The sequence below is a fragment of the Mya arenaria genome, chromosome 8 (genome assembly GCF_026914265.1).
Source record: "Mya arenaria isolate MELC-2E11 chromosome 8, ASM2691426v1".
Taxonomy (NCBI): domain Eukaryota; kingdom Metazoa; phylum Mollusca; class Bivalvia; order Myida; family Myidae; genus Mya; species Mya arenaria.
In genome coordinates, this window is record NC_069129.1 from 6,901,987 (window position 1) to 6,919,712 (window position 17,726).

The 17,726-nt window shown below is 33.9% G+C and overlaps 1 protein-coding gene across 1 annotated transcript in view; it reads right to left on the bottom strand.

The window, feature by feature from the left end:
* Positions 1-2,898: 2,898 nt before the first annotated feature.
* The window catches only part of LOC128242344 (ADAM 17-like protease), a 61,501-nt gene continuing 46,673 nt past the window's right edge, over positions 2,899-17,726 (bottom strand). The window contains exons 13-22 of the mRNA XM_052959461.1: positions 17,292-17,358; positions 15,849-15,984; positions 14,777-14,881; positions 13,606-13,671; positions 12,138-12,211; positions 11,323-11,435; positions 10,552-10,630; positions 9,833-9,921; positions 9,185-9,238; positions 2,899-7,831 (exon numbers count right to left, since the gene is read on the bottom strand). Of these exons, the coding sequence (XP_052815421.1) occupies positions 7,700-7,831; positions 9,185-9,238; positions 9,833-9,921; positions 10,552-10,630; positions 11,323-11,435; positions 12,138-12,211; positions 13,606-13,671; positions 14,777-14,881; positions 15,849-15,984; positions 17,292-17,358 (915 nt within the window). The 3' untranslated portion in view covers positions 2,899-7,699. The remainder of the gene's footprint in view (positions 7,832-9,184; positions 9,239-9,832; positions 9,922-10,551; positions 10,631-11,322; positions 11,436-12,137; positions 12,212-13,605; positions 13,672-14,776; positions 14,882-15,848; positions 15,985-17,291; positions 17,359-17,726) is intronic.

Sequence of the window (17,726 nt, forward strand, 5' to 3'; positions counted from 1 at the left end):
AATGCTAATGAACGCGATCTATAGTATGGATCTTAAACATGGAATGATAATTAACGCGAGCCATAGTATGGATCTTAAACATGGAATGCTAATAAACGCGATATATATATATATATATATATATATATATATATATATATATATATATATATATATATATATATATATATATATATATAATATATATATATAGTATGGATCTTAAACATGGAGTGCTAATTAACGGGAGCCATAATATGGATCTTAAACACGGAATGCTAATTAACGCGAACCATAGTATGAATCTTAAACATGGAATGCTAATTCACGCGAGCCATAGTATGTATCTTAAACATGGAATGCTAATTAACGCGAACCATAGTATGAATCTTAAACATGGAATGCTAATTAACGCGATCTATAGTATGCATCTTAAACATGGAATGCTTATTAACGCGAACCATAGTATGAATCTTAAACATGGAATGTTAATTAACGCGATCTATAGTATGTATCTTAAACATGGAATGCTTATTAACGCGAACCATAGTATGAATCTTAAACATGGAATGCTAATTAACGCGAGCCATAGTATGTATCTTAAACATGGAATGCTAATTAACGCGAACCATAGTATGTATCTTAAACATGGAATGCTAATTAACGCGAACCATAGTATAAATCTTAAACATGGAATGCTAATTAACGCGAGCAATAGTATGTATCTTAAACATGGAATGCTAATTAACGCGAACCATAGTAAAAATATTGACCATGGAATGCTAATTAACGCGAGCCATAGTATGTATCTTAAACATGGAATGCTAATTAACACGAACCATAGTAAAAATATTGACCATGGAATGCTAATTAACGTGTTCCATAGTATGGTATGTTAATTAACGCGATCCATAGGATATAAATCATGGAATGTTAACTAACGTCATATATAGAAGGAATCCTGGTCATGGCATGCAGACTAAAATTCGCTGGTCAGATTTCGAGTCTCAAACTAAAGGTCAGAAGCCCAGCAGTTTCTTATCAAATCTATGTTTATACTAAAGTAGCTAACGGTACAATTACGGGTGCACTCCTTTTATTTCAGGAAAATGGAGCAAACGGCCCCTAGAATCATGAACCGTGACCTTGACTAAATGGTGTCATACCCTAATTAGTTTACATCCATGTACATTCTGTCAATGAATATTCTCAATTAAACCTAGTGTCCGCACAAGCGGATGCAAAGGGCGCCCCGGCACCCCTCCCCCTTAAATCGTCCAAGTCTACTATTAATTCAATATTGGAGAGAAAATTACAAGAACTTGTTAAAAAAAAACGTACGGGAAGTACCCCCCCCCCCCGCCAACACTAGAACCAAATAAATTTCCGGCGCAAGTCAAAAGTTTACGCACCCTCTAACACCAAATCCTGGACCTGCCCCTGGTACCTTATTCACCAATGTATAAAGTCCGAGGCCGATACTGCTGTTATTTTATGCTTGCAATGGATCAGTCTTGTACAATACATTTATCATGAACCAATATGCATTTATTAGGCAATTAACTGGTGATAACATCTTCAACAAATTAAAATATATAATCTGTCGATCATCAAGAGTTGGATAGTTTATTTAAGCCTCGTCTATGAAGCTTGTTTTAAGCCAGTTTTAGGTGCATGCAGTTAATGTACTGATCAATGGGTGGGGCAGATTTTAGATGGAAGCGTGCCAGGGTCGTTTGAACGGGTAAAGGAGAAGTTGTACTTCTACAAAGTTGTACCAGATTAGGAGAAGTCGACCCATGCATGTTATATTGTATAGATGCCACGTATGGGCTACAAGATACTTTGATCAAGTGCAATTTGTGGCATATATTCCGACTTACGGCTCGGTCGGTGGAATAATCGAAAGCCCGAAAAACCCGTAAATTTCCATAAGGGTTATGGCTCACTTCATTACACGTAAAGCAGGGTCGCCTTCTGGTCATGACCAACCTGCATACCAGGTATGAATATCCAAGTATGAAGTTCTCGGGTCCAAGTATGAAGTTCCCGGGTCCAAGTATGAAGTTTCTGGTTCCAAGCGATGTTTACTTATCGAGCAAAAAGAAGTGCGAATACGATTTGATGACCAACAAATTGTTTTTCACCTGTAGGTCATTGTGACCTTGACCTACTGACCTCGATAGGGATCATCTATTAGTCGTGACCAACTGGCAAAACAAGTACGAAGTTCCTGGGTGCAAGTCTTCATTAGTTATTGAGCGGAAACCAGTTGTTTACCTCACGGTCACTGCGACCTATACCTTGACCTTGAACATTGGCCTACTGATCCAAAATCAAAAGGGGTCATCAACAAGTCATGACCAACTGGCATACCAAGTCTGAAGTTCCTGGACCCAAAGGATCTTCAGTTACTGTGTGGAAACAACTTTTTCACCTCAAGGTTACTGCGACCTTGAACTTTAACCTTTTGATCTCAAAATCAATAGGGGTCATCTACTGGTCATGACCAAACTGCATACTAAGTATGAAGTTCTTGGGTCTTAGCGATCTCAAGTTATTGAGCGGAAACGAAGTGTGACATACGGACTGATGGACGGACTGACTAACGGAAAGGGTAAAAACAATATCTCTCCTACATACATTGGGAGAGACATAACTATATCATTCTTATCTTCAGAAATATTTTACTATATAACGTACTTATATTTCCAAATAATGTATGCATTCTTACAACGATGTCTTCTCCAGTAATCATTTGGAGACCGACTTTTTTTAAAACAATTCGAAGTTGCACTCACATTGAAATATTGCAACTGTGAGACAGCTATTTAGATAATGTTCAACATTAATACGGGCTTCTTTAACTCCCTTAACAAGAGGAATAATACAAAAACAATTTGATAGTATTTTGTTTTATAATCTATAATTCTAATATTATCAAAATATATAAACAACAGCAAATATGTTATTTTTAAAATAAAACAGTAAAATCAGGTCTCATTCTTCGAATAAATTCTTGCATATTCAAAGAATACAACAATTGGATTTTTTTTAACTCAATACAGGGGCCATATTCAAAAAGCATACTAGTAAAAAAATTCAACTCAGTGAAAATATGTTTCTTTTAAGCTTAAACTAACAATGTCTTTGCAAGAGATAGTGGTCTAAATTATAAATGCCTATGAATAAATCTGGTTAAATAAGAGTGTTTTTAAAGCTGCACTCTCACAGATTGAATGTTATGACAACTTTTTTATTTTTTGTCTTAGAACGAGCCAATTTATGCGAAAATGCATGTATACCAGTGATATAAGACTGCTGACAAAAAATCAGATCGCAGACTTTCATATTTAAGTCTGAAAATTGATGTTTTATGCTTTTTTCTTAAACCGTTAGTAAATTTGCTTTAAATGATCCGCTGTTAATCATTCGTAATATTTTACAAAGTTGAAATTTTTTTACTATGAAGCTTAAATAATTTGGCTCCTGGTAGCTGAGAGAATAGTATCACAATTAAAATATTGTAACAACCTGGCGGAATATATGCAATCGAAAAAACAATAGCAAAATATTTATGTAAATAAGACAATCTTTTACATGCAAATATTAAACTGCAAAATTTACACTTTTAAGCAAAATATCACAATTACTGGTAGAAAGAACAATAGAAACAATAGAACAGATGCTATCGTAATGTACAAAGAGATAATGTTATTGCGGACATTTAAACTTCCAAAATATAATCATGTAGCTATTTTGAGCAAACTATTAAAAATATGCGTTTTCAGTAAGTTTGAGCAAATATTTAAATCGCAAATTTGAGACATTAAAATTATTTGCCTCACTAAAAGAAGTTTTTAATATTATGTCTTTTGATAGTGCCTTCTAATAAAAAATGTAAATCAGACCTCAACATAATTGTATAAGTCATCAAACCAAATCACAAATTATGGAAGAGTATATTGTACCTACAGATCATGTAATGATGTAGTCATGTTTACTTATTTTTATGACCACTGGCAAGATATAACACAACATGTCACACTCATAATGTTGACTTGTTCACTTATTAAAGGGACAAGACACCAGATGATACCATTGCAAGAAAAAAAAATGTTTTTGCGTACTTTTCCAATTCCAAATTTACTGAGTACCAGTAAATACCAGTAAATTTTAAAATAGCGTTGGTTAATGTATCTGCACTAATTATGTGACTTTCACATGCTTTATATACTCACTATTAACTGGGAAACCATTGTGTGCTATTTTAAACAGGTAAACTCAGCTAAGAAAGTGACAAAATATTCGTTTAATCATGTAAAGTGATTATAATCGGTTTCATACTAGTTTTTATTAGCATTTCTAGCCTTTTTTAGAGGAAATACTGTATTTGCTGATTTTGGGACCATCTGGTGTCTGGTTTTAACTTGATAAATCAACATAATTATTGTGACATGTTGTGTTATAACTGGCAAGTCAACATAAAACAAGTCACATGACTACATGATCGCAACGTCTGTATATACGATATACTACACCATACACAAATGTCACGCGGCAGAATCCTCAAATAAAAACACAGAAAATAACCTATAATGTATAAAAGTATAAGGACTATATAAAAAGTTGAGTATCACATAAATAAGAGTTATATTAATTCTAATTCAAATTCTAAGCTATGAAGTAAATCATCAGACAAGATATAACTTTAACTTTTAAGTTATCTAGTTTAATCTAAGTATATATTTGTATAAGACTTTTTTCACACCCAACACGAATAAAAAAAATAAAAGAAAATTTTTAAAGATAAAAAAAACAATTTTTGAAACATACTGCTAAATATAGTTCCAATTACCCCAGTACCTATACAACAAAATTACTCTGTTAGACCATTAAACTAAATGTATAACAACATAACAGCAACATTTCACGTATGAATAAACCATGTTCTATTTTTAAAAAGGTAATCCATTCCTTGACTGTTGTAAGAACAATTCTAAAACAATAATATCACAGATTTATACAACAATAACATATAAATTAATGAAAAGGCGCTCGAAAACAGACTTGCCTTCCATTAAGTAAAATAAAATATGTTGCGGGTTTCACATACTGTAGGTAATTAATTATAATATTATTTTCTTCTTTTTTCACATGTGAACAAATCTTGCTGAAATTTGTGAGATCATTTTTTTAATTTCAAAGGTTATTTGAAAGGGAATTTTGTAATGTAATTTTTGAATCACTAAATGTTTTTAAACTTTCAGGATATCTCGAAATAAGGTTTTTTGACATGAAGTAATTGCATTTATTTGTAAAAAAATCTTTCAGACTTTCAAAAAATTGGAATTTCAATAGAAACAGCCATATCAACATTATTGTCTTACTTTAAATCAGATGTTCAAAAATTATGAAAATTTCTATGTTGCCAGAAACTACAACATTTATTATCTAAAAATCCTATGCAACAGCCCGAAATACATATTTACTCTGAATTTCACTGAAAAATACCGAAAAAAAACTAAAGTGGTTCTACAGTATGTAAAACACACTACATTCAAGTAAAACACACATAGTCACAACATACCCAATTATATACACTATAACTGACCATATATCATTATATACAATTAATGAATTTGTAATTTGTTCAAATCATTGTAAAAAAATTAATAAATGAATTGGAAACATTATCTTCATTCAGATCATTTTGTAGAGTCACAATGCATTCTTAAAACTCTTTTCAACGATAAAACTTGTTAACACAGAATTTATCACAGATTGACAACACATAAATAGTACATAAAAAAACACACATTACAATTGATAAATGCCACCACTACTTGGACTGCCATTAAACATATTAAGATTTAGTAAAATATTACTGAGATTAGTAAAGGATTTGGAGCAAAGCTTTCGTGTAAATACATGTGTATAAATGTATTTTTTTAGATATAACTGTAAATGACACTTTAAACAAATGGTCATTACATAACTGTCCTGGATAATTTTAAATAGTGATAAAGAACTTTTGATTTTGTATCTTTCAGTAATTAAATACCTTACAGTTAAAAATGAACCTGAAAAATTAAACAAATATAATGCTCAATAAGAAAATGACCCTATACTAATAATTATCACAGTAAGGTATATTTTGATTTATAATATGAAAAGTATATGTTAAATGATGGATGAAGGATTGGACATTGGCGGTACATGTTAGCACAACTATTATCCTTAGGGCCATTCCTTTTTATACAAAGGTTACAAAGATGTTAAATGAGGAGTAACACAAAAATTGGATATAAATAAAAAAAAAATGCATTGATAATTTTTTTTTTTTTCATTCTGAGAATAATCAGAATTTTTCTTCACTTTTCGGAAGTGACTCTAAAGCAAACCCTAAAAGAAGGTGCTTTAAAATGCTGGCAGGTGGCCGCTTTCTAGGATGTTCTTAAACATATTTTTTTCAAATAATAATGGCTGAACAAGCACATATCAATACAAGCATGTAAATAGAATTACAACAGTTATTTTAGCGCCCCGGTACCAGGGCGTCTGTTTTTCAAAATCTGCATCACCAGAGCGCTTGAAAATCATATTGCCCTAAGATCAAACTCCCGGGGCGCTTGTATATTTTCGTGCGTGAAAAATTTCCAATTGTGAGAAAAAAGTCCACTATGATAGTTATTATAATGCTTTAATATCACAGGAATAAATGTCAATGTATGTGCGTACTTTCTTGTGCACTATTTTATAATGTGTTTGGCGTATGAATACATGTTTACAAATAAAAACTCCCCTTATGTTAAATGATGTGTTTGGCGTATGAAAACATGTTCTTGAAAGGGAAAAAAATCCCAATTAGAAACATAGCAGTCAGGTAAAGAAATAATAGGTGTAAAATATGACAGACAAAATATAATAGTGAATGTGACAATAAATTCTATAAAATATTATAAAAGTGTTTGATTTTTTTTGAGTATTCAAATATGCAGATATGAGCTATTTAGCTCCCTGTAAAAGATGTTTCTACCCTGATTATAAAAAAAAATATTATAAAACTCTCATTGCAAGCAAATACAAAATATGTGTAGGTTTAATCTATATAGATAAACAGCATATTGATAAATAGTGTTCAAAGTCATGATTTGTCTTTTGGCCCAGCCTCTATTTAATTCAGCCGATTCACCTGATTAAAGTCAATAACAGCTGACTGCTGATTAATTTAAATAAACATACGACGAATTTGAAAAAGCGGCATACCATTAAACAAAATAAAATTTTGAACACTAAATTTTATCAATAAATTCAGGATTAAATTTACAGAAAAAATGTGACATAAATAATTCATTACTTTTTAATGTGCAAACATTTTATAATAAAATGCACAAATATATTTAATACTTTTAACACAGTGCATGTCTCTTTTGTGAAGTACATCATTATATCATCAATTAATTCAAAATGAAAAAGAAAGAAACAGCAGTTTTTATGGTGATGAGACTATTGTCTTTCCTATTGAAACAACAGTTTTAAATATGTATGTTGTGTATGTGCTTCATATACAATCATAAACAAGGCTGTTTTCCAAAGTTGGTATTATTACGCAATGTTATTATCTGCCTTATTTTCTTTTATAATTAATCAGAAATACATTAAAGTTGAATTATATATAGATTCCCTTTAAAATAAAATGACCTTGACCAAACTCATGTTATGCTACACTAAATGTTGGTTGTATCTGGTTTCTACTGTTCGGTCGTCTGTATGAGTCGTCCATAAGGTCGCTGGCGTTCAGTGTCCGGTTGATGGGCCGCTTGTCTTCGTCTTTACCTAGGGTCCGATCCTGAAAATATATTTTAATAATTAAACAAGAAACACCGCAATTCGACGAAACCAGGTTGGCAATGATTGACAGAAGAACTTCAGCCAGTGTCAGTTTATCTATTTTTGGTAACAGTGACCTTGACCTGCACCCTAGGGACCCCAAATCCAATCCCATGAAAGGTACCTATAAACTCTTTCTATAGACCAAGTTTGGTCAAGATATGTCATCCCTAACTAAAGTTATTCAGTTTCAACCGTTTTTCTATTTTAAGTAACAGTGACCTTGACCTTGACCCTAGGGACCCTTAACGCAATCCCATGAAAGGTATCCATAAACTCGGTCAAGATATGTCATCCCTAACTAAAGTTATTCAGTTTCAACCGTTTTTCTATTTTTAGTAACAGTGACCTTGATCTTGACCCTCGGGACCCAAAACGCAATCCCATGAAAGGTCTCCATAAACTCTTTCTATAGACCAAGTTTGGTCAAGATATGTCAACCCTTACTAAAGTTATTCAGTTTCATAGGTGAGTTTGACGCCGCCCAGACGAAGCGCCCAATTTATAGCAGAGTTTTGGCATTACCAGACGAAGCGACCTATTTCATAGGAGAGTTTTGGCATTACCAGACAAAGAGCCCTATTTCATAGGAGTGTTTTGACATTACCAGACCAAAAACCCTGTTTTTTAAGAGAGTGTCAGTATTATCAGACCAAGAACCCTGTTTAATATCAAAGAGTTGGCATTATCAGACCATACAAAGAGTAAAATACTCAAATATAGCATTACTTGTTTATTTCCACTCCATAATCTTTTAGATAGGGCGTAAATGCAAATAAGTTAATAACTTAATCTTAACGAAAGGCATCAATTCTTTAAAGCGGAATATCTCTGATGTTTAAATGAATGAGTGCATTCTCAAAGATAAGCTGTATATCATCCATCGCTGATTACAATAAATGAGGCCCTCATAGTCAAATTATCCAGATACCTTGTAATCAATCATTGGACACACTGTCAATAATTTGCAAACAATTGTTTATCTACAAATAAATGTAATCAGGGCCTCATATGGTACGTCCTCAATTATAATCATGGAACTTGTGCATTTCGCAATAAAACCCTGTTGGCTCGAATTCGCTCGGATTGAATTCCTCGTTGGCTCGGACTGGATGTAAAGGACCGATTTCTTTATACTGTATGTAAGCATTCTCACTTGGCTTGAATTTTTCGAGGTTCAAGGAATTCGTGGGTCCCAGACAGTTTGAGCCAGCAAGGTTCTACTGTATACCCTGTTTTCAATAGACATATATTATGGCTCAGTGATATTTCCCATGAAATTGTCCGTCACTCAGATGTCAGTTATACATACCGTTCTCACGTGCACCTTGTTTTCAGTTTCCCATTTCTTCATGCGACGTCGGTCCTAAAATGGATAGTGTTTTAATGTCACAGGCTCAGAAAAGTATATAGCAAGTCAAGGAAGGCACCCAGGACCCTCTGCTCGAAAGTCAGACCCTCTACCAACTGAGCTTACCGACCAGGTATCCTCTGAACTTTACGAGTCAATACCCTGACAATAATTAAGAAATATAACATCCCACTGAGGGTCATATAATATTGTAAGAACAGGCTAGTCTGCCCCGGAAGGTTTATAATTAGATTATACAAAACGTTTTTATCACCAATCAATATTTTAAAGCAATTTTGATGTTCTTTATTGAATAAAGCAAATTATGCACAAACATTTCAACCTGAGATTATATTTTGTCCACTGACCCATCCTCTATTTAAATTTTCCAATTCACTTTATTAAATTTAAAAATTGCTGACTGCTTATTTACAAAAAAAATGTATGGCAGATTAGAAAAAAATATTCCATCCCCTAGAACAAAATATAATTTCAAACTTATTAGTGACAAATACAGAGTGGGTATTACAAGTATAAATAAAACTAGAATTATTGTTGAAGAGATTGTTGTATGTTTGTCAGAGATTGAGATATTTGAAGGACACCTACCACACACCAAATGATGATACAAATAGGAACGTAGAGAATGAGGGAGAAACCTGTCACACACGCCACCATGTTTGTCTTGAAGGATTCAACTGAAATCAAAATAAAAAAATATTATCATATGCTTCCACTGATGAACACTTCCACAATTTTTGGAGTTAAAATTAATTAAAATAAATGGGAAAGATTTCCGACTCGTTATATTAAAAGTAAAAGCAAATATCATACATCCAACATGAATGACGCAACGCCATTGGTCCAGAACTGGTCACGCGGGGACCCCATATTTTTCCGTATTGGGTCACCAAATTTATATTGAACCAAAATGGCGTCTATTTTTGACTTCGATGAATATTCTGATGAATAAATTAAACATATAAACAGGTTGTTTACGTGATATATATATGTTACGGGATAAGTAGGTGACCCGATATAGGATATACGGGGCGGAGGAAACCATATTCAGATTCAAGCTTCGCTCTCACCCGATACAGGGCGCAGGAAACCATTTTCGGGTTCGAGCTTCACTCTCATGGTTTCCTTTGCCCCATTTCCCATATCAGGTAACCTACTAATACTGATTTTTTATCATCGAGGGCTTAAAACAGGCTCTCCCTAAGTGCTACTAAAATCCCGCCCTCCAGAGATACATGCCAGAAGTGGCCCTTCTACGTATAAATTTGAACACATACAGATACAGACCTGGAACTAAAATTACTTACCAAGAAAGTCAATGCTGATTTCATCAATCAAGTCCCACAGTCGCTCTACAAGGGTTGTGGTGACCTTGATACACACACCCTGTAAATCATTTACAATAAACATGTATACTTGTATATATATGAAAATCTTATGGATGCGATGTTTAGGGCCCAATACAGAAAGATTTCATTTATCTATTGATATGTTTAACTTTCATAACAATTGAATTGTGTGATAAAACTATATTCTGGAAACAATGACAAAAAAATCTTTTATGAGAACTAGAAATATCCATAGGATTCAACATTTGTCTGGTTAGGTATAGGTTAGCACACTCGCTTCTCACCAAGGCAACCCTGGTTCGATTTCCGGCCTGAGCACATGAGAGTTTTGTTAGTGGTCACCAAGCCGGACAAGTGGGTAATCTGATTTCCCCCACAACACAAGACCACACTCTCATGCAACATTGCGCCAACTAGAGTGACTTAGTATAAGTGGCAATGGCCATTATTCAGTCCATAGTCAATCATTATGAGCATCAAAAGTACAGATGCACAATTTATACACACGTGCTGATAAGCATTGCAGAAAGTTTGGTGCATTTTTTAACAAGAGGAAAGCATGCTGAGCTTTTACCCGTTTTTTTTTATTATGAATCAAATTGAATAAAGGGTATACTGGGTATAAGTTATAATTCCATCTTGCTCTAAAACTTTAACCTCCATATTTTAGAAATCGAGCTAAAAATTTACGGACAGACTTAAATGAAATAAGTAAATCCTATGTCATACAGTATCACAATATCCCTGGACACAGGATCTGCCATCGGCAAGAGCATCATTGCTGTACAAGGTACATGGAGTGGTGGTGTTATCACGGCAACATCGCTTGCATGAGTTCTCAACTGTAAATAACAAATATGATTGAAAGAAGCGCTTAAAAATAAGATCGGGAATTCTCAACTGTAAAAAACAATAATGATTGTAAGAAGTGCTCAAAAATAAGAGCAGGAATTCTCAACTGTAAATAACAATAATGATTGTTCGATTCCCAGCCTTCGCATATGAATTTTGTTGGTGATTACCAAGCTGGACAAGTGGGGTGACCCCAGGTTCACACCAAGGCAACCCGGGTTCGATTACCAGCCTTTGCATATGAGTTTTGTAGGTGGTCACCAAGCTGGACAAGTGGGGTTTCCCCAGGTTCTCACCAAGGTAATCCGGGTTCGATTCCCAGCCTTAGCATATGAGAGTTTGGTTGGTGGTCACCAGGCTGGACAAGTGGGGTTTCCCCAGGTTCTCACCAAGGCAACCCGGGATCTCTTCGCAGCCTTGGCTCATGTGAGTTTGGTTGGTGGTCACCAAACCGGACAAGTGTTTTTTTTTCCCATTTCTCCGGTTTCCCTGACAACACAAGATCACACTCTTGCACAACATCGTGCCAACAAGAGCAACTTTTCATAAGTAATTATAACTTTCTTCACAAGTGTTGTGAAATAAATAAAGTTTAAACTAGGGCATAACACTATAGCAATATTCAAATATCATGCACAAACATAACACAAGTAAAGTCGCTAGCAAAGAACAGAAAATGTGTTTTATATTACCAGAATCGCATACACAGGAGATCTTTCCCCGATATTCACAATACCCTGAGCAACTTCCCGACTGGCATGACCCGCTGTAAACATGCATTGAAAAAACATGAATCAGAAGCATGCATTAAATAATGTGGCAACAAAGTAGCAAATTAAGGCCCACATGCCAACACCGATCAGTTTTTCACAGGTGAGACAATAAGGTTGATTCTGTTTTTTCAAGCTCCTTCTTGTTGTTTGAACATCGGAAGGGGCAAAAGCAAGTTTGATTAGGTATTGATGTTAGCCACGGTTTTCAACCTTTTTTTCAGCCCGAGTCAAAAAATTTTTCAGCCACAGCCAAAATTGTTAACATCATGCCTACAACGATGACATCAAAGATATTTATCAAAAAAACCCAGCTAAAATGTTTTTTTGAAGATCTTATTTGAATTAAGATAAGCTATTTCATGACATGCACTATTTTTCAATTTAACATCACCAATAACATGCATTGTAATTTCAAAATATAACAGATGCAATGCTTAGTTGTGAAAATAAGAATAAAAGAACATTACAACATGTATACACTGACTCTAAACTTTAGTTCAATCTACACTGGTTAAAGATGCACTCTTACTCCCAAATAAGATTAGCCATAATTCATAGTATTGTTTTAATATTCCAAAAAGGATGCAGAAATGTCAAAAACAATGGTTCTTATGAAGGATACCGAGTTTAATTTGAAATAAATGAGCATAAAACACGGTATTTCTACCTTATGAGACTATAGTAGACCACATCTTTTAGCATTCACCAATCATTTAATATTTTTGCACTTTCTGCTATTAAATGCATGGTTACTATCTTGTTATAAGTAATTAATATTTTCCATAAATGCATTATTTAGAATTTAGTTAAAGGTTTATCAGTCAAAATTGATGTTTGTTATACATGTGTTTTTTTAATAAGAGTGTCACTTTAATTGAATACGGCCCATTCATTTGCAAGGGGTTGGTTGTCAGGGGCAGTCAAAGTATTCCATTGGATTATAAAAACCAAGTGCTATTTTTTACAAATGAAATAGGATTGCTTATTGGTCTACTAAATGGTTAAGAGACAAACAGCATCCTGTTAATTACAACAAGAAACATGGTAAGTGAAGAACTGATGATATTGTACCGGTTTGAAACCATTTTAAGAAAATATATGTTGCATTATAATATATTATATTAATGTGACTTTGCCTGCAAAATATCAGTCAGGTGTGGTATTCTTGTTAATGACAAACCTAACAAAATTTAACCAAGTGATGAGATAAAAAACAACAACAAACTTACTACAATGCAAGAAACTGAATAAGAAAATATTTTTAAAAATATTTAAAAGTAGCTGTGAAAAACTGCTCATATACCTAAAAAAAAGAAAATGGCATTATTTCCTTTGCATGAGTGATTTTTGGTGAAGACGTCACAAATAAAATAATAACTAGACCTACCCATCAGTACATAGTGTACCATCTGCCTTGTTGGTTACCGTCTTGGGGCATTCCACACTAATTCCAGTTCATACAGTCAAGGAAAAGTTGGAAATTTTGTGACAAATAATTTATGATGAGGCTTAAAATTATTTTGATTTTCATACAAGACCTTTAAAGCTGCACTCTCACAGATTGAACGTTTTGACAACTTTTTGTATTTTTTGTTTTGGAACATATTTCCGTCCGAAAATCAATGTTTTATGGCTTAAACTGTTAGTAACGGTTTAAGAAAAATCCATAAAAACAATTTTTTTCACCTAAATATAAAAATCTGTGATCTAATTTTTTATGAGCACCAAAAGTTATATTTCACAAGTGCATCGTGACATAGTAAATAAGATGGAAAGATTAGAGGATATTTCTTGATTTTAGTGTAATATCGCAATATTTTTCAATAAACGACTACCAAAAGTTATGTTTTACTTCAATGTGGTCCAGCCTCAAATGAAATATGAGAATATTTGTTGATTTAAGTTTCAAATTATTGACATTACCGGTAATGATTATGCATGTTCAATTTTCTGCAACTTTTAAAGGGGCTATACACCGTATAATGAAATAGCGAAAAAAAAACATTGTCGAAAACTTGGTATCGATGTGTACAATGCATTGAAACTAACTAACAGAAGTACCACATATTTTACAATTAATTAATTTTTCGCAGTTTTTTCGTATTTTACCATTAAAAAAGATTACTAGGTATGTATACCTAGTAGTATTCATTCTTATGCGTGATTGGCTAGTTGATGTTATCACGTCATATTACCAAGTTAGGTATATAGCTTAAATATTCCAATGGTTAAGGGTAAGCGTTTGTAGCACAGTGGATACAACACTGGACTGCAATTTTGGCTACACTGGTTCGAACCCGGTCTCTGACTCGATTTTTTTTTTACATTTTTTTTTTTACAATTATGATTTCAACGAGTAAAACATTTTATTGAATAATGATCCAGATTTATTACAGAAAAAAATTGTTTTGGTGCCAATATGGTGTAAAGTCCCTTTAACTGCTGCATCCATAACAAAAAGAAGAATAACTATGTTTAATCATTATACTGAAGATTTGTCCACAAAAAAAATGTTCAATATGTGTAGTATGTTTTGTGACATCAGATAGAAAGGATATTCGCAAGACACTTCCTCCGTACAGGACCCTTCCACATCACCTTTACAGACTACAGTGCTTGGGGCCGTAAAACAGTTGTCTGTACAGCAGTCACTATTTGCAGGGCTGGAAGAAAACATTAATATGGAAATGAAATTGAAATGTGTAACAAGGTGAAAAGTTATAGTGTAATGTAACCGTTTCTTGTCAGTATTTTGTAAATTGGCTAACGATCAGAGTTATGCCCTTAATAAGGTATTTTAACTGATAAGTGGAAACAACTTATCTATTAGGCAATGGTTGGTTTTGTTTATACTCATTTGTTTTAGCTCGTTTATGACGAAAGATGGAAGCTTGTAAAATCACTTTTTCTGGGCAGAAACCAGTACTGTGTCCTTTTTGATAGGCCGTGGGCAAGTACCCTTGGTGGGGATTGAACCCACAACCTCTAATGTTTAAGCCAGTTGACCACTCTCAACTCTAGTTTAAGGTTAATAGTTGATATGGCTATAAAGAATTTATGTGTTAAAAAAGTATATATTTACATTTGTACAGTTATTTAGTTCCATAATTATATTAATTTTTTATTACCGGGCACACCTAAATAAGGATTTCTTTCAGATTGGTTCACTACAAGTCAAGCTGATATAGCTTTCAGTATCATCCTTGATGTGTTTCATGAGTAGAATCCAGGGTGCGATTTTTCCCAAAACTACTTAAGTCTGCTATAACAAAATTAAGCTGAGCTCACTATTTTTGTTCTGCTGCAATTTGTGAGACTTTTACTTTTTTTAATTATATTAAGTTTTTTGACTGTTCATCAAAGTTATCTATCTGATCAAAATCAGATAAAAGTAAGGAATTTTGCTTAACAAAATAAACTACTCAAGTCTGTTAAGTTTAAGAAGTTTCGAGAAATCAGGACAGGCAATGCTGTTCATTAAAAGTTCTTCTGCCGTCTGCTCGGTAGGTATCAAGGCGGACAAACATACCACTAAACCAATCCCAGGCTAATAGTTGACACATCAATTCCCATGTTCATCCCGCTGAATGTGAGAGACCTAGGAGGTTTTGCAAAAATAACCAGCCATACCTGCAAAAAGCTCCTAGTCTCAGCGTACAGTCACTGGCACAGCACGTGTCCTGGTTGACCATTCCCAGAAACCCTCCGTCACATTCTTCTCCCGCATCCATACGCCCATTTCCACAAGGTTGTTCACCTTGCGCAACTACAGGGGAAACAAGGCAGACATCAAAGTTATTTGTCTGATCAAACAGGTACATATTCTATTTTTATCTATATAAGATAATGCCGAGTCATAAAAACGGTAGCAAGCTAACCCTCCCCTTTACACCTGCACATTATCACAAAGATCTTTCATTCTATGTTAACCTTAAACAACTTAGTATTGACCTTAAACATCTTAGAGTTGACTTTGAACAACTTAGTATTGACCTTGAACAACTTAATGTTGACCTTGAACAACTTAGTATTGACCATGAACAACTTAGTATTGACCTTGAACAACTTAATGTTGACCATGAACAACTTAGTATTGACCTTAAACAACTTAGTGTTGACTTTGAACAACTAAGTGTTGACCTTGAACAACTTAGTATTGACCTTGAACAACTTAATGTTGACCATGAACAACTTAGTATTGACCTTAAACAACTTAGTGTTGACTTTGAACAACTAAGTGTTGACCTTGAACAACTTAGTATTGACCTTGGACAACTTAGTGGTGACCTTGAACAACTTATCATTGACGTAACATTGATGATTGTCCGGTTTATGCAGTGGGGTTAGCACACTGGCTTCTTGCCAAGGCGCCCTGGGTTTGATTCCCGGCCTGGGTGCATGGGAGGTTGGTTGGTGGTCACCAAGCCAGACAAGTGGGTTTTCTCCGGGTTTTCAAGTTACCCTCACATCACAAGACCACACTCTTGTGCAACATTGTGCCAAAGAGAGTGACTTAGAATAAGTTAACATAACTTTCATCTCAATCATTGTAAAACTAAATAAAGTTTAAACTAACACTGCAAAATACGGGATATTGTCTGTAACATACATTTTTGTGACTACAGCAGGGATTTCCCTGACGACAATCTCATTAAAAAAATATCCCCAATACATGCTTCACGACGTAAGGCTATGTATGTACACGACATAATGAGCTGAAGTGAACGTCATGAAATGATGAGATTGCCCTGACGCAAACTCTGATGTAATTTTATAGCCAGGTACTCCCATTTCCTACTGAAGGTGCATCGGTGTAATCCCAAAATAGAATACATGGAGTGTAAATCATTCAATTGGACCACAGATAATAACTAATTCGTCAATTATAAGGGTCAAAGGAGCCCCAGCTGGAAAAACCAAGAGATTAATATCTGTTAGAGAAATGAAGTTGCCAAATATCTGCTCAACCTTGCATGGTTGACCATTTCAAATTAGAAAAAAAATATTAGCTAAATTTAAGTTTTAAAGAGTAATATAAAACAATTTATATCTCAGAAATAAAGGATTACTCACCCACAAAGCAGGAGGATTTGGTTGATAAAACTTCATTCATGTAATTAATACTGCAGGATGAGAATTTCTGAAAAGTGACATTTCAAATTTTACTGTAGATAATACACTGTGATAGATAATGTGCTGGGATAGATAATTCACTATGATAGATAATGTGCTGGGATAGATAATTCACTATGATAGATAATGTGCTGGGATAGATAATAAACTATGATAGATAATGTACTGGGATAGATTATTCACTATGATAGATAATGTGCTGGGATAGATAATACACTTTGATAGATAATATGCTGGGATAGATAATACACTATGATAGATAATGTGCTGGGATAGATAATACACTTTGATAGATAATGTGATGGGATAGATAATACACTTTGATAGATAATATGCTGGGATAGATAATACACTTTGATAGATAATGTGCTGGGA